The sequence below is a fragment of the Artemia franciscana genome, chromosome 7 (assembly GCF_032884065.1).
Source record: "Artemia franciscana chromosome 7, ASM3288406v1, whole genome shotgun sequence".
Classification (NCBI taxonomy): domain Eukaryota; kingdom Metazoa; phylum Arthropoda; class Branchiopoda; order Anostraca; family Artemiidae; genus Artemia; species Artemia franciscana.
Window position 1 is genome coordinate 14,515,092 of NC_088869.1, and position 17,591 is coordinate 14,532,682.

A 17,591-nucleotide genomic window follows, 5' to 3' on the forward strand; every position below is an offset into this window, starting at 1 on the left:
AGTGCATTAATGACTAATATAAGAAATAAGAAAAAGGGATACTTAGTCATTTCTTTGCATCCTTTAATTGCATATTCAGAACGTCAATTATCCCAAGTAATTAAAGCAAGTCAGCGATTTTTATCACTGTGTGAAAAGCCACAAGTTCTCATACTAAAAGCAAAGGTCTTCATTTATTACTCCCACCCAAACAAGTTGTATTTTTTTTCGCAAATTCATTTCCGCTGGGATTACGGATTAGGACTCTTTTGGGTACAACCGAAAATTAAGTTGATTCCTGTTAATTAGCTTTGAAACCGACATTTTTTTAAATATCCTCTGCAATCATGTTTCAAAAACAAAAAATAAGAAGATTGCAGTGTAATTCCTATTAAAAACCAAAGGAAGCAAAATGTAAAATTTTCGCAATACCCATTGGCGGCTCTTGTCTCTTTTGTGCCTTGAGAAAATCTTGATTAGTACCCCGTCCACCGTTTCCCAAAAATTTCCAGGCCAAATTTCCAAAGAAATTTATTTATTAACTAAATTTTCATTTATTAACAAAAATTCTTATTTTAATTAAATCTGACTTTTCTTACTTTAGCCTTTGCAAATTATTAATTATCTCTTATTAATTATCTTGTTAAAAATAGTGATGAAAATGTGGTAAAAATAAAAACTTTGGATTCAATTTGCTTATACTTACTGATAACTGCTCCCTCCGCTTTATTTTAATAAAAATTAAATTAAAAAGCTACAAAATAATTAGATTATTTATTTGAAATTTTACGCCCGTGAAATTTCTGCACCTGGGGTAATCCCTCTGCCCCCCTAAGAAAAACACCACTGAAAATACCTCCTTACAAGCTATTTTGTCTGGGTATGCTTTAATGGGGTAATGGCACCAATGCACTCTTTTTTCCATGGAAGGGCTTGACCTGTAATGGCGGGGCTTCATTTACCCTTCTCACTCGATCAATTTGTACCGTCCTCCATTCTTCCATCAGTTTCTTTCCACTGGAGTAACGGACTACGATCCTCTTGGGTACCGAAAATTAAGTCGGTTCCTGTTAATTAGCTTTGAAGCCAGCATAGCTTTTTATATTATTTGCAATCGTGTCTCAAAAGGAAGAAAGAATGGAAAATTGTACCGTAATTCCTATGAAAAACCGAAAAAAAACGAAATTTAAAATTTTCAAAACACCTTCTAGATAATCCGTTTTTCACTCAGGTATGTATTAATAGGGTCAATAGAAAGGGAGCCAATTAGAGGGGGAGTGGGATAACGGGAATTTTGAAAAAATTCCTCTTTGGCATTTTCATTGAAAAAATACTTCTCTCCATAGATTTTGAAAACAGATTACAATTGTGTTTTATAAGGGAAAAATCCTTGCCCCTTCCCCCTACATTTTAATTTAAATTGGCGCCCCTTATTAATACATATAACATGAGGGGGAAGGGGTAATGGCAAAACACGAAATTTTTTCCAGGGGGGGGGGGTTGTGCCTGCGGGGTCGGGCTTCCATTTATTATTTTCAGCCAAACAAGTTGTATTGTTCACTTTTTTTTGTGCAAAATCATTTCTGCTGGGATTACGGACTAAGACTCCTTGAGATACAACCCAAAATTAAGTTTATTCCTGTTGTTTTAGGACCGTGGGAAATTCAGAATGCGTACCCTCTGTATGTAGGTATATTCAAACCTTTCTAATATCACCCTCAAACTTTTAGTAAAAGCACTAAAACTTGCCAAAAAAAATGTTCGGTGAAATGAAATAAGACTAGCCCATCTCGTATTTTATAATATATTATAATGCTTAATTATAATTTAAAGGAATGCATTCATTAGTTTAAAACACCGGTACTTGTCTGTTATAGCGCCTATGTATACAGAAGCTAAGTAGAGCCTGTTTCTCTGACGCTAATTCCTAACGGAATAACACAAAATATATAGTTTGGGTAATACATTTGCACATTAGAGGGGGGGGGGTTAAAGTACTTGGATATTGTGAAGTTATAAAACAATTTTTACTTAGTAATATGCAGGATAGGTGTACCTAACACATTTTGCATGCTGACCCGCTATACTTTACCCCCTCCCCCTAATTTGCAAATATATAGCCAAAATTTGTTTTCTAAAATATTATATTCTCATCATACAGATCGCAAACTAAATAAATTTCATTCAATACGGATCGCAAACTGAATGAGAACCGGTTCTAATTAGCTTCCATATACATAGGCGCTATAACAAGTACCAAAACATCTTTGTTATTCGCTCATCAAAAAACAAACAAAACAAAAACACAAAAAAAACACGAAAACTCAGGTCCAACTTTTTTAAAAGTGTGATTTTGCTATAATTTCCATCTATAAAAAAAAAAAACTCAGGTCCATTTTTTTCAATTGTGATTCTGCTATGATTTCCAGTTATATATAAAAAAACACAAAAACTCAAGTCCAATTTCTTTTAAATTGTGATTTTACTACAATTTCCAGCTACATAACACGCCTATTATTTCAGTTACAATCAGCACTAGATACGTCAAACTGAAATTTATAGCGAGTGCATTTACTAAGGTAAAAAAAAAATCCGTTACTTTTAAATTAACAACAGAGAATGAATTACTTATAGAGCATTGTTAGTTATACCATGGTAACAATTAAATTTTTTATTTGCGTTGACCTACTGACTGAGCTATTAGCGAGTTGAAAAGTAGTTATAATCGTGGATTTATTGAAAAAGTTCCTTTGGTACTTGTATAATATACCCCCTACCGCTCATGAAGTGAAGTTAGGTCAATCCTAATAAATATACCTGAGTATAATAAAAATATAATACTTTAGAAACAAATTTGGGCTACATATTTGCACATTAGGGGAGGGGAGTACAGCGGGTGTTCATACAAAATGTGTTAGCTACAATTGTTCTGCGTATTATGTAGTAAGAAATGTTTTCTAACTTCACATTGTCCAAATGCTTTACCCCCCACCCCCTAATGTGCAAATATATAGCTCAGATTATACATTCCAATCTATTCTGTCGCTTCTCTTTGTCTTTTCTAACGTTAAGTTGACAGAAACTAGCGAAAGAAACCAGTTTACGGTGCGTCAATGCAGGAACAGCTTGAGCGGTAGGGGGTATATCATACAATTACCGTTCTTTTTTGAAGTTTCTATTTTCCAAGCATAAAATAGACGGGAGGGGGGGGGGCAATTGCTTCCCTAGACATGGGGAAATACCTTTTATGGTATTTTAATTTGAAAAAAAAAGAAAATGCCCCTGAGATTTTAAAGAATGCCATTTTTATAACTATAATTACAAAAAAAAAGCCTTTCTTTGAAGTGCGCCAATCCTCGTGGTTATCGTACGACGCTGTTCTCAGTCATAGTTACGTTAAGGTCCACTCTGACTCCATGTAAGGAAGTCAGACCCAGAGAAACTGGGTCTTGGGGAGACCCAGGGGACACTTTCTCTGGGGAGACCCAGGGGACACTTTCCCTGGGGAGATCCAGAAAAAGGGACGGAAACAGGAGCTTATGACGTAATGGATACCCATAAAACTAGAAAACCTCCAGCGTTTTAATCTACTTATCCTCGGCGGGGCATTCAACACTGATAAACAAAACGTCATTTATAAAATATAGCCTACTCTAATCCTGTAACGGTGGATACTTGACTATTGACATCGATTGGTGCAGGGAGAGTGGGTCTCCCTTATATTTTGGAAAATTTCTTTGTTTGAATTTAATTGAAAAATGTTTGTGTGTGTGTGTGTGTATGTTTAAATAGGCAAAATTGAAAAAAAAGACCCCCTAAATTTTGAAAAAATACATTTGCCTCCCCCTTTAACTGCCTTGACAGCTGCTAGTGGGGTGAATATATTAATTGTACCGACCACACTGTTGTTCTTGATCTTTCAAAAACCGGTTTCTCTATGTACACTCGGAGATAGTCAGTTTAGCCTGAGTGAGATAAACTACTATGCAGGTATATTTTAATTAAATATTTAATATATAGAGTTGGTTAGGTATTTAATATAATGCGTTCTGGGTGGCTCTACAGTGATATTTTATTCCTTAACTTAAATAAGTTTCATTTATTTTGAAAATTATTATAAGTTTCATCACAAAAAACCGTTATTTAAATTTTATTACCCCTATTTCATGAATCAGACATTAAAAAATTAACTTAATGAGCAGATACAGCAGAAGATAATCATGTGTGTCTCGAAGCCTTAAGAGTAAATGAGCAAATCAATAATTGACATAAGTGAATTTCAGCACCGGAACTGTGACAAGCACAAAAACAATTCCTATCAACAATAAAATGATGTCACTCATTTAAATATTATCAGAAAGTTAGGTTTGTGTCCACACCTTGGTGACAATTAGTTATACTTTTTCAAAGCTCAAAACTTTACAGGATCATTAGTGAAGAAGTATTTTAGCGAAGTATTCAGCCTGTGGTAGAGGCAGGACTTTTCCGAGGGGGGGGGGTCAAAATAAAACTTAAAAAAAGACCTAAAAAAAAATTTATATTCATTTCTGTTACGTTTTTACGAGTCGAACAAACATTTCAGGGAAGGGCCGTTCATACCCCCGAAACGCCCCTGGGTACAGCCTTGGGTGGAGGAGTTCAATGGCTTGTCGAATTACAGCAATATTTTCATTTTATAAATTACACCAATAACGATTCAGCAACTCAATTGAACCTGAGTGTAATAAAAGAAACAAAATTACACCTAAACTGTAATAAAAGAAACAGAAAGAAAGCGCAATGGAAGAAGATAGCTGATACCCCTGTCTCGTGAACTCTTGAAAGTTTTGCCAATTCCCTAAAATTTCTTGTGGTTGTTCTGGGGAGTGAGTTTCTTACGGAGTAAGTTTTACAAAAAGTCAAAAACACGAAAAAAAAATGTGCTTATATGCATTTCTGTTTCGTTTTCAAGTGTAGGACAAAAATTTCTGGAGCGGGGGGTTGGGTCAATCCCAGATATCCCCCTAGGTACGGCCTAGTTTTCACTTATTTTGCCTGCCTTCTTTTTTAAATCTATACCCAACACCATATCCAGGAGGGGTAGCATACCGGTTTTAACCCCTTCCCAAAAAAATGTTATCCTACATGTAAAAAAGTAACAAAAATAGGTACTTGTATGATATACGCCCTACCGCTCTAGTTGTTCATTCATTAAAGCATTGCAGAGCCGTTTTTTTTTTTTTTTTTTTTTTTTTTTTTTTTTTTCAGCTTAGCGTGAGACAAGACAAAGAGAAGTGACAGAATAGATGGAAAATACATAATGTGGGCTATATATTTGCACATTGGGGGGGGGGGGGGTAAAATATTGGACGGTGTGAAGTTAAAGAACACTTCTTACTACATCTTATGTAGAATAATTGGGCCTACCACATTAGGCACGCATACACGTTATACTTTACCCTCACCCCCCTAATGTGCAAACATATAGCCCAAATTTGTTTCTAAAGCATTATATTTTTATCATACGTTAGGTATATTTCATTAGGATTGAGCGTCAGAAAAACATATTAGAAGAATATAAGGGTGGGAGTAGATCATACAAGTACCCAAAAATGAGTTATAAACATATTGACGCGTTCTGTAAAGTTTTTTGTAGACCCTGAAAAAAATATCCCCCTGAACCAAAATGCTGGATATGGTCTTGTGTATGCCCCTTCCCAAAACAAATTTGTACTAAGCCTACATGGCTGTATAAACTTTAAACTTTATAAACTCCTTTGTAAACTTTGGACTACAAATACCTTGAAACTGAAATTTCACCAATGAATCAGAGTTGTCCACGAACACTTATCTCGATATTGGAGAAAGGTGCCGAATAAAATATACCTCTCGTAAGAAAAAATAAATAACAAAAAAATAAAAAATAAATAAATCTTATCTGTTATTATCCTGCGCGCGATTAAGAGATGCCAAAAGAGACAAATTCACTTGAAGCTGAACTAGCTGAACTAAAGGTTAGTTTTCATCTAAGATAGAGGATTAAAAACTAACAAAACGGAAAACAAATCAATAAAAATGTAGAGGAGGGGTCAGAATTTTTATAAAGATGCAAAAAACATTATGAAAATCTAGGAGAGGGGAGGGCGATTTTTTTATTTTTGATAATTTTAATGAAAAAAAATGTGTTTCCAAAATCTAGGGAATTGCTCCCTACCAAGGTTATACCCGGTTGCCTCATTACCAGGGCAGTTGCCCGGGTGTGTGTTGTGGCTTGGGGGCTGGGAAATTGCCCACTTTGTTCCAATTTTACACTTTTATTAGGCATTTTTTGCTTATATTTGAGTCGGACGACAGCGTAATTGATTTGCCCTGGGCAAAACCAACGCCAGGAACGACCCTGTCTTGTGCATAGTCTACTGCCACATAAGAAACGCCATTTGTTACGCAAGATTTGGAAAAGTGGCCAACCCCTGATTAGTGACGTTCTTGTTGATTTTTGTGTTTACAGTACTCTATGTTCGCATATAGAAAATCCCTTTTCTATGAGGTTGGTATTTTCCACATTATCTCGATCTATTTCCAGTCTTCTTTTTATTTTAGTGTATTTTAGAAAAGACAAAAGTGAAAAAACATCATAACAAATTTAAGCATAAAAAATAACCAAAGTAACAGAGAGAGAGTAAGTAGACTATTTAAAGCTCATAAAAGATTATGAAACTAAACCGCGGAAGATGCAATTTCAATAACAAATAATATTGACTTGACAGACAAGTATATACGTAAGAATTTACTTTGCAAGGCAAATCATATGGAACATACACAAAATTATGGGTTGAATTATAATATTTCAGAGGAGAAACAGCCCCCCCCCCCGCCTCAGTGTAGTTTTATCTTTCTTTTTAACCTAGCTGAACCTGGTTTGCAAATTTTATGGGAAAATATCGAAAACTGCAACAAAAAAACAAAAAACGTTTAACAAAACCTGATCGTCGTAAAAATAATTGTTTTTTTTTTTCAAGTTCTCCGTACATAATACTTTTAACAAATTGGAGGGATATTAATTTTCCAAATAGATTGCGAATTTGCCCATTTTGCGGTATTTTGTGATGTGAATCGGGACATTTTCTATTTAGGTGCATTCAAGGTCGTATCCAGGGAGGGTGTGTGAGGGGGGTAGGGAGTTTGTTACCCCCTCCCCCCAAAAAAATGTTCATCCGATTCGTAAAAAACGTAACAAAAATGAATATAAACAAACTTTTGATGCGTTTTTTAAAGTTTTTTGTAACCCCCACCCCCCGAAAAAATCTGGACACAGCCCTGGGTGCAATGACATGTAAAATCTAAAGCAAGATTTAGTTTAATGGTAGTTATGATGAGCTGGTACTGGGGATCCTTAAATCAACTTCTCCTAGATACACAAACTTTTTAGACAGTAGTTTTTTACAAGTAGTCTCTGTTTCTCAATGAAATAGCTTCAAAGTGAGAAATAAAACTGAAATTAATCAAAAAATAAATAACCTCTCCATTTAAGAAGAGGAGGGTAACTCCACTTTCCCCCGTGTATCCCTGGCCATGGAGCCTTTCGAGGGGGAATAAATGTATTGTATTTCCATTTTTAATTGTATTTAGTATTGTATTGAATAATAAACTTCTTCTTCTTCTTCTTCTTCGAAGTTATAAAAAAAATAGCTAAGGAGTTAAATTTTTGCCGCTTTGAAGTTATCATATTACGTCGGTGAACGTCAAGGCCGGGTTTAAGGGGTGGTTTAAGGGGCACATGCTCTCTCCCCAGAAGATTGAGAGCTGCATTAACCATAAAAATGAGGAGGTGAAATATCCCTATGGAGGAGCCAAGTTTTGTTGGCGCCCATCCCAAACAAAATTTGTATCGGCCCCTGGTGAACAAGGCCACTTTTAAAATGGCACTGCCCATAGAGGGAAAATTTTTGCAAACAAGCTAGCGATTTTTGTGGTGAAAAAATGTCTTCAAGTATTATGACGGTGTTATAGTAGAAAAAAACGCAAACAAGACGTTTTGCCAAGACCATTTCCATGATTTTTGCCCGGGAAAGGGGAGGGTTATTTTTTCGGGGAGGGGGTATAAAAAAACTTTCAAACACATAATTTTTTTGTGTATTCTTATTACGGTTCCACTAGCCGAACAAACATTTCGGGGGGGAGTGGCTCAACCCCTCCCCTCCGTTAGGGCCTTGCCTTCTGCTATATATACTCCTCAATAAACACAAAATGCAGCTGTACATCTCTCATATACGTCAATAGAAAATTTGCGAGGGGGTATGTTTCCATAACATAGGGGGGTGGGGACTTAAAGACTGGCCAGTTCTTCATAACAGTATTATTTTCCCAAATATCCATTTCATTTTACAGAAAAGCATTTCCCTTCTATTTCAATTTATATCCCATGCTTTGTTTTACAAGATATCGTTTTGCAAACAATTTCATGTTAAATCATGACTTCAAAACGGAAAATAAGTCAGTACCTCATTAAAATTTAACCACTACAATTATGAATAAGGATCATGACTCCAGTTTCCTGTTTCACGTTATGAAAAAAACTTTAGTTAGGGTTATAAAACAAGAAAAGGAGAAAATATAACTTATCAATTTCTGTTAGTCGTAAAATAGATAGCATTGAGCTTGGGACAAAAGGCAATAAATTACACTCAAATGGCTTTATCACAGCATTGACATTAGAATTGTGATATCCAAAATGCTTAACAGGTTACGGTGATTCAGATATGATATTTGTCCAGCAGAAGGTATATATATATATATATATATATATATATATATATATATATATATATATATATATATATATATATATATATATATATATATATATATATATATATATATATATATATATATATATATATATATATATATATATATATATATATATATATATATATATATATATATATATATATATATATATATATATATATATAATATATATATATATATATATATATATATATATATATATATATATATATATATATATATATATATATATATATATATATATATATATATATATATATATATATATATATATATATATATATATATATATATATATATATATATATATATATATATATATATATATATATATATATATATATATATATATATATATATATATATATATATATATATATATATATATATATATATATATATATATATATATATATATATATATATATATATATATATATATATATATATGGTACTTGTTAAATATCCCGAAAACACCCAAGAAGTGAAGTTAGGTTAATCATAATGAAATACACCAAAATGTGATAAAAATATGACACTTTAGAAACAAAATATGGAAACTACAACAGAGAATTATGGAATGCAGGTCGCTAAGAAGGCATTGTATTAAATACCTAATCACCTCTATGTATTAAATATTTATTTAAAATATATCTGCATCGTAGTTTTTCTCACTGTATACTAAGCTAATTATAACCGAATCCAAACAGACAAACCGATTTTACTCACATGAAATAGATCAGGAACTTGAGTGTTTTCAGGATATTTAGCGAGTACTAATCCATGATTCTTGATTTAGCATGAGCCTCATCCATGACTTTTATTCGGTGAAGAGAGGTGTACCATAAAATGATAAAAAAAACCACCTCCTATGTACTTCGTCTAATGATCTCACGAAGCGTTTCTTTTTTTCGATTTTAAAGATCAATTTACGAGTTGGAGAAAAAATTTTAATTTCCTGGAGAAACGTTTTTTTTTTTTGCCTGAATTTCAAAACCTATTTCGGTTTACAATCTTGTCAGATCAAAGCGAGGACCATCAAAAATCCAAAAAGTAATCTTTTGTATACAATACAAATTCTCTTTACTTATACTCTGCATAAAACACAAAAAGAGAAGAAAAAATATAGGAAATTACTAAGCTATATCACAAATAGTCTAGAATCAATATTTTGAATGGAAGTGAGAGGGCACAGATAGGCTTAAAGCCCCACCAAAATTTTCAGGGTCGATTACTCACCCAGGTTCTTTCCACGAAAAGCTTGTTTGTATGAATACACAAAAATGAATGTTACAAGTCTCATGAATAACCCACCCCTTTAACCTTTAACCATCCCTGTTTATCCCTTCCATATCTAGAACCAAGAGCTTACTTAGAACGGATAAAGTGGCATCTGATCTGATAGGCTTCGAAGGTCCTTTAGGGCCAACTTGGCACTGATATTCTCCATCATCTGACGAAGTGGCATTTTCTATCTGTAAATGATGTTCCCCAGCAGATACTTCCCCGATCATCGAGTATCGGTTACCATGTCCTGGAATCGTTCGATCGTGTCCTGTAACATTAAGCGAGGGTTTATTTAGGTTTTGACTAGTCGATCACCCAGGGGACTGGAACACTAGGGTTAAAAGTGGGTCTGGTCAAACTTCCACATATACACGTATATATTTCTACCAACTGAATCATGCACAAATCAACACAACTAATTCATTTTCTTTTAATCTTAACATCTGAAAAATATAAAACATTACGGTATAAGCCGTAAAAATGTCAAGATGTTGCACGGTCCAAAAGTCCCCCCTTAAGTACAAACATACTCTAAGGCCAGCCATATAATCAAGATGGCAACGCAATATATCTATACACATGGCTAATACTATATTCCTTTTAAAAAAAAAGTATTCAAAAACATACCCCAAGGTTTGGAACATCTCAAGTGATAGGTTACCAAAATAGTTTTAGTCAGCAAAATAGAAAATATTTGCACTGGCAGATCGAGGGGTCCAGGGGCAACCTCCCCCAAGATTTTTTCTGCCACCCTGATTTCATGTTTTTTTCCTATTTTTCACTCTTTTTAAAATAAACTCGTCAATTTGGTCAATTATTGGCACCCTTGTCACACTGAGCCCCACCCCAAAATAAAGATTGCTCTAGATCCGTCTTTAAATATTTGTGACCCTCTTAGAGGGAATTGACGATTCTCCAGAGATATTAAAAGATGTTCTTATAAAAAATTAACTTTTCTCGCATTTTAATTGGAAAAATTTCAAATTTGGCAAATTAATCAGCTTAATATAAATAAGCTTAAAACACATGGCAAAACAACTTAAGACGCAGCTTTCCTTTGAAGGTATAATTGTCTTAGCAACAAATCACGCGAGTAATGTAAATTAATACGGGCTGTTTTTTTTATTAAAGTAATGAAAAAAGACCATTTTCGGATTTTCCTTTTAGTACAAAAAAAATTGCTTTTCTAGTAAATTTATTAAAACCAAAATTGGGCCAAGTGTTTAAAGCTTATATATATAAGGAATGCATAACAAGCCTTTTTACCCATTGAAACCAATTTCATTCCACGGATTCAAAATCCCAAAAATGATGTACTGGCCCAGGCCTTTAAATCAATAACATATTTATAATGTTCCCAAACTTTTAATGCAATTTGCTAATCTCCCAATGGTACGCAAATTTCCCAGAATAAGTTCCCTTGTACGTGCCTGATTGACCTAATTAAAAACATAAAATCTTGATATGTTCCGTAGCACAGCAGAGAAGTATTTGCTGCATCCCTTTAAGCTTCCTAATATCTATTCAGTTTAAAATGAAGAGGAGGTAGAATTGAAAGGAAATAGTTCATGTCTAATCATCCTGGCTAGTGTTTTCATCTCCATTTTCGAGAAACATTTAAGTCAGAGAAAGGTCATCTTTCCCATAGAAAGACACTCCCTTGCTATTCAATTTAGGGAGACCTTAAGGCAAGACTCAACTACGGAAAATTCAAGGACTCGATCAAATCTTCGGATTCGGCCCATCTTCGCGAGGGGAATTCGATAATTCAGTCATGATTTAGGCCGTGAAAGTTTTTTTTTTGCTAACCGTCAAGATCTTCTTAACTAAAAAGATTTTAACGATGTAAATATCATCCATGAACATAAGTTCTAATATGCGGGTGGCAGAAGACTTGTCCAGGGGGACGGGTTGAGAATAAGCACTTATACGAGGGGGCACCCCAAAATTCTAAATAATGACTCATAAAATTACATAAATTGTATCGCAAGTATTTAACTCAGCATTTTAAAGATCGCATTTTATTAGTTCTTATTTCATTAATATACGTGTTTTGCTGAGTACAGCTCTTGGATATAGAGCCGAAATATTCATTTAAGGTTTGAACAAATTTCACCGTCCTGGAAATCCCCTATTATTTTAGCTGTTGTTTATTTTCACACGATCCTAATTTTTTCTCAATTGCTGGGCCCTTCTAATTAAATTATCATGTATTTTTTTTCATTATTGGGACCCCAAAAAAACTTACTATGTACGCGTTTTTTTTTTGTTGAAAACAAAAAAACATGTTTTGAAGCTCAGATCTATCTGACTTTCCAAAAGATGGCAATATTTCAGTTTGTGAAATCGAAATTTAATTTAAGTTTTCCATTGTCATGAAGGAGATGTTATGTTACAGGTGACGACTCCCAAAACCGATATAATTTGCGGTTTTTTTCTGAATCCAGCTATCAAAAAGAAATTTATTTACAGAGGAGGGGGCTTGAAATGAAAAGCTCAGTGAATGCTCGATTTAGACGGAAAAATAAGGAATTATTTGGGACATGTCAAAAATATCGATTTCTCGTGGTGGACACGGGCTCAAAACCCCACCGTGTCTGGTTTAAAGAATACAAACGTGTCACCATTTTTACTTTAAACTACAACAAATCCAAATCTCGATTTTCCAGTTAACATATTTAATCTTGGCCCGTCAATATTTATAATCTATCCTATCCATCAGCCACGTACGAGGGAGGCCAATTCTGGGACGAGAGGGGAATAGTTCAAATAGGAATAAAAAAAAATATCTAATTTCAGAATAATCAGAATCTTAAAGAAACAATATCATGGGGTCGAGATCCCTCAGTCCATTTCAGTGATTTCTAGAATCAACTAAAAACTGAAATAATCGAAATGTTATTCTATGTTCCCTGTAGGTATTATTTTCAAAATGGTCCTCAAGCAATCCTCGCATCAAGTAGGATAATTCAATTGAATCTTATATCCGGGCCATCCCCAAAGGGGATTGATTAAATGATGTAACAGTAGTGAAAGTTGATTTTTACTAACTCTCAGAATTTTCAACTATAAAGATTTTAATGACGGAAATATTAAATTTCCTGTAGGCATAATCACTGACGTGAAAACAGACTTGACGAAATTTATTTCTTAGGAAGAAGTATTAATAGGACCGAAAGAAAATGAACGATTCTAGAAACGCTAATGAGACTATTAGCTGATTCTAACCTCAATTTTTTTTTCTACCTCAAATCTAAGTAGATTTTAAAAGACTTGCGATGGTAGAACCGTCAACTAGGAATACTCTAATTATGTGCATGTCAGCATTCTCTCAAAATGATTTTTAAAAGCGGTGTTTAATATTAAATAGTAATGCATTTATCATCGAGTCTGTTTTATTACATTGATTTTTATTTATTCACCAGGAGTTTCTAACAACAAAAGGCAATGGAAATATGTTTATCCAGAATTACTAAAACGCCTGAACTGTACAGGTGTCTGCAGGGGCGTCAATTGAATTTTGAAAAATCTTTTTTTTTTGGTATTTTCTTCAAAAAATTTCTTAATTACGTATTATCAAGGCTGTATCCAGGAGGGGGATTGGGGGGTTCGACCCCCCACCCAAAAAAAAAGAATGTTTGTTCGACTCTTAAAAACGTAACAAAATGAGTATAAACAAATTTTGAATGTTTGATTTAAAAACTTTTGTCCTCCCTTCCGAAAAGTCCGGGATACGACCCTGTGTATTAGCACTGAAAGAAAAACAAAATACACCAGCCTCAGACTTTGAAAAATACATCCCCCCCATACATATTCGTGAGCTAATATCAGTGACTGCCTGATCATCCGTCACAGATCTATAGTGAAAAATGACTTTCCAATGTATCGTAATTAATTATGTGTTTTAGCAGAATATTTAATTCCAGGGATGCCAATTGGGGAGAGGAAATTACCCCTTTAAAATTTGAAATCTACCTTTTCTGCATTTGCATTGAAAAATAAATATACAACAGCAAGACTACCCTCCCATAGATTTTGCAAAAAACACTATTTTTCTATCTGAATAAAAAAATCCTTACCACCCCCCGGCTACAATATAGTGAACTAGCGCCTCCGTACAACTCATAATGTCTGGTCTCAGCAAGATTTCCTTCCAAATTTAAACAACTTAATAGAGAACAATTAATATAACATACCCTCCCAGATTTTCAATTAATTTGCCCTTCCAAGTTCAGATGATCAGTACACAGCGTAAAACAAAATTACTTCATACAAGTTAACGGTTGTATCAAGTCGAACGAGTTGAGGCATATCAACAAGAATGAAATTACCCCCTTCAAGGTGGTTGGGAGGGAAAGGGGTTAACTTCCGATAATTTTCCCATACAAGTACGAATCAAAGTGTTATCGAATCGCTTTTTAATTGGTATATAAACAATGAAAATTATATAAAAGATGGATGGGACGGATCATGTGAAAATAAACACCTTACAAGACCCTACCCAATGTACTGAACAAACATGAATTTTGCAACTCAACAGAATTAATAAAAATCAGATATAAATTAACAACTCAACAAAAATAAAAAATAGCTATGACTGTAAGAAACAAGAAAAGTTTCGGTAATTTAAATTGATTAATAAATCGTGTTGAAATTATTCCAAAATATCCAATTACTAAAACTATTGAGTAATTTGCTAATTATTGACATTGATGTTTATCAATAATAATTATTGATCTTGAAAAATAATTTGAATAATTATAAAGTAGTTGAGCAGTTATTGAACAATTGGAATGGATTCCAATTATAATTTGACTATGTGCTTCTTTTATACGAAAATTGGCATGTAGCAATTTATATTATTAAATTTTATGAGACTTGAAAAAGTAGAATTTTTTTCGAGAGCTTTAGGTCAACAAGTGGTTCATATTCTTTCCGAAGTGTGGGGATAACGACGATTCAGAGCAATTTATGCTCAATTGTAAGGAATTGGAGGAGTTGAGGAACGAAATCCTTGGGATTGGGGTAAGAGGAAAGAGATGGGCGGGAAATTTTGTAGAGTAATTGCTGACTAGACACCAGGAATATCAGGAATATGGGGATGTATGTCCATTTGTACATAGACAGGGTTTTTGAAGAATGGAGGATTGGATAATTAAATCAATTGTTAATTAACTGATTGGATAATTAAATAATCGGATAATTAAAAGTGAGTGAGAAAAGATAAGCGTATTCATCGGGGGCGGAGTTCTTGTTTCGTTGTTTTTGTTTTCTTTTTCTTGTAAACCATGACCCATCCGGCTCTAGTATTGCCTAATAAATTTGAGATTTTATCGCAGTCAAAATATTTTTTTTAGAATGAAATTTATTCGACAAACATTCTCATACTGACATTTCCATGAAGGGATAAGAGGGGGCCCGTGGATCAAATCCCTCGACTGATATATCCATTTCACAACTTTCCAAATTTATTTTATATAGCCGAGTTCAAATAAATCACTACTTTTTACGTTTTCTTAAAATCCACCCCCCCCCCAAAAAAAAGATTTTTTTTTTTTTACATGCGTCTGGTTTTATCAATGCCTAATTCCAGAATAGCAAGTTCAAGAGCCTAGGGAGGGAAAAGTAGAAATTAGGACGAGAAAAAACCATAGAAATAGAGATCTGTGTTTCTTTTCAGGTTCGTTTGATATTATATTTGCTCCTTTTGTTTTAGTTCTATTATTAATCATCGTCTCAAACTTTGTTGCCCTCTGCTTGCTAAAGGTAGGCAAAAAATAATGTTTTCAAGGCACACTGGTTTTCAGCACAAAAGTTGTCGGCCCACTGGCCGATTTTGTGGGGACATTCTTTATCCCCCTCCCAAACTAAAAACCGAAGCATCGCCCCTGTGTACCAAACTTAATATTTTCGTGGCGAACAACGGATTGGCAAGGGTCAGAAGAAAGGAATTCGGAAAACCTGTCATGTCCGAAAAGGAAAAAAAAATACTCATCATTATCCTTGATGAACAAAATCGCTACTTTGAGAACTTTCTCGACAACTTGAAGAATACATATAGGCTACTAGATTTTCACAGACAGTCTACCTGGTGTACACGATTTTTGAAAGTCATCAACCCCTTGAAATTTATATTCTTAACACCATAACCATTAGCATGTAATTATGAATAAATACGTCCAGTAATAAACCATAAACTCTTTAAGTGATATTTATGTCTACTTGTGCTTGCTTTTTGCATATGGTTTATTGTCTTTAATAAACAAATAAATGACCTACAAACTTGAAGTGCATTTACTCGTTAAAGATGTATTTCAGATTCCTTGTCATCCTAAATGGTATATTATGAAATATATAAAATAGTCAGCTGTCTTATTCACTGAACCGGAAGTTAAAAGACTGGAAAACTTAATCAGAGGAAGGATAAATTTCCTATTTTCACCTCATTTTTTTACGGAGACAAAAATTTACTTTAAAAAAAGCTTGTCAACAAATTAGGAACCCTGGTAACCTTGGCTTATACTGCTACTCCAAAAATATTTTCCATCACTTGAAACGGGTATCCTTATTATCTGGAATTAACCGAAAACAAATAAACTATAACTCGAGAAAAAAATCCAACACTTGCAAGCCACAGTATCGCAACCCCTAAAGGAAGGTGTACTTTTCAAACTCATCCATCCGCAGATCATGGCACCCGAAACCAGAGTTTCTTACTTGAAACATTAAATTTCTCCCAGGGATGTGTATGGGGGTGCATTGGACCCTAGCCCCCCATACACTTTTTTTTAATTCCTGGACACTTTTCATTCAAATTATAAAAAATGATAAATATTTTCATTCATTTCTAAAGACGCATCGTTTAAATGTATCCCCCTCCCCTTGTGGGATTAATATACAGCCCGCTTTATATATTATTATTGTATTTTACAATGGTGAACGGCCGAGGCTAACGTTCAACAACGACTAACGCTTCTCAAGACGGTGAAGAATAGTGTTATTGTAAAAATACGATGGCGACATATAAAGTGGGTTGTGCATTTATCCGTTACATTAACTTAATCCTTTACTTAAATTTAAACTTTTTCGCATGCTGGTAAATGGTCTGCGTAGTACATGTACTGATCTGCTTATTTTCTGCCTTCAGCCGGAAGTGCAATGTGTGGTTGGGGGGAAATCATCTGGCACTACCCGTGTTTTTCTCCATATTTCTCCACGTACTTATTTAAGACTGGGTCGACTCTAGCTGAGTCTACAGGGTTACAAGGGTCCTTAGGAAAATATAAATAAGTATTTATGATTTTTTAAAAGTAGTTTTTATAATTTTTTAGGGCTTCCTTATGGTCATATGGTCAAGGTTCCCCTGGTTTTAAGCATTAGCATTTTGTTTTTCTTGCCCCTCTCCCAAAGAAAAAATCCAACACATGTGTCTGATTTCTTCTATGATTTTTCATTCTATTTGTCTATTTTTATTTTTATTAACCTGGCAAAGCGTTTATTCCCTAGCCTAGTGCATACCCTTTGAAAAAAGATTG

The 17,591-nt window shown here is 34.0% G+C and overlaps 1 protein-coding gene across 5 annotated transcripts in view; it reads right to left on the reverse strand.

The window, feature by feature from the left end:
- Positions 1-17,591, reverse strand: part of LOC136028879 (nephrin-like) — a 252,420-nt gene that overhangs the window by 157,823 nt on the left and 77,006 nt on the right. For all 5 annotated transcript variants that reach the window (XM_065706832.1, XM_065706830.1, XM_065706833.1 and 2 more), the window contains exon 3: positions 10,142-10,324. In XM_065706832.1, coding sequence (XP_065562904.1) covers positions 10,142-10,324 — 183 coding nt within the window. The remainder of the gene's footprint in view (positions 1-10,141; positions 10,325-17,591) is intronic.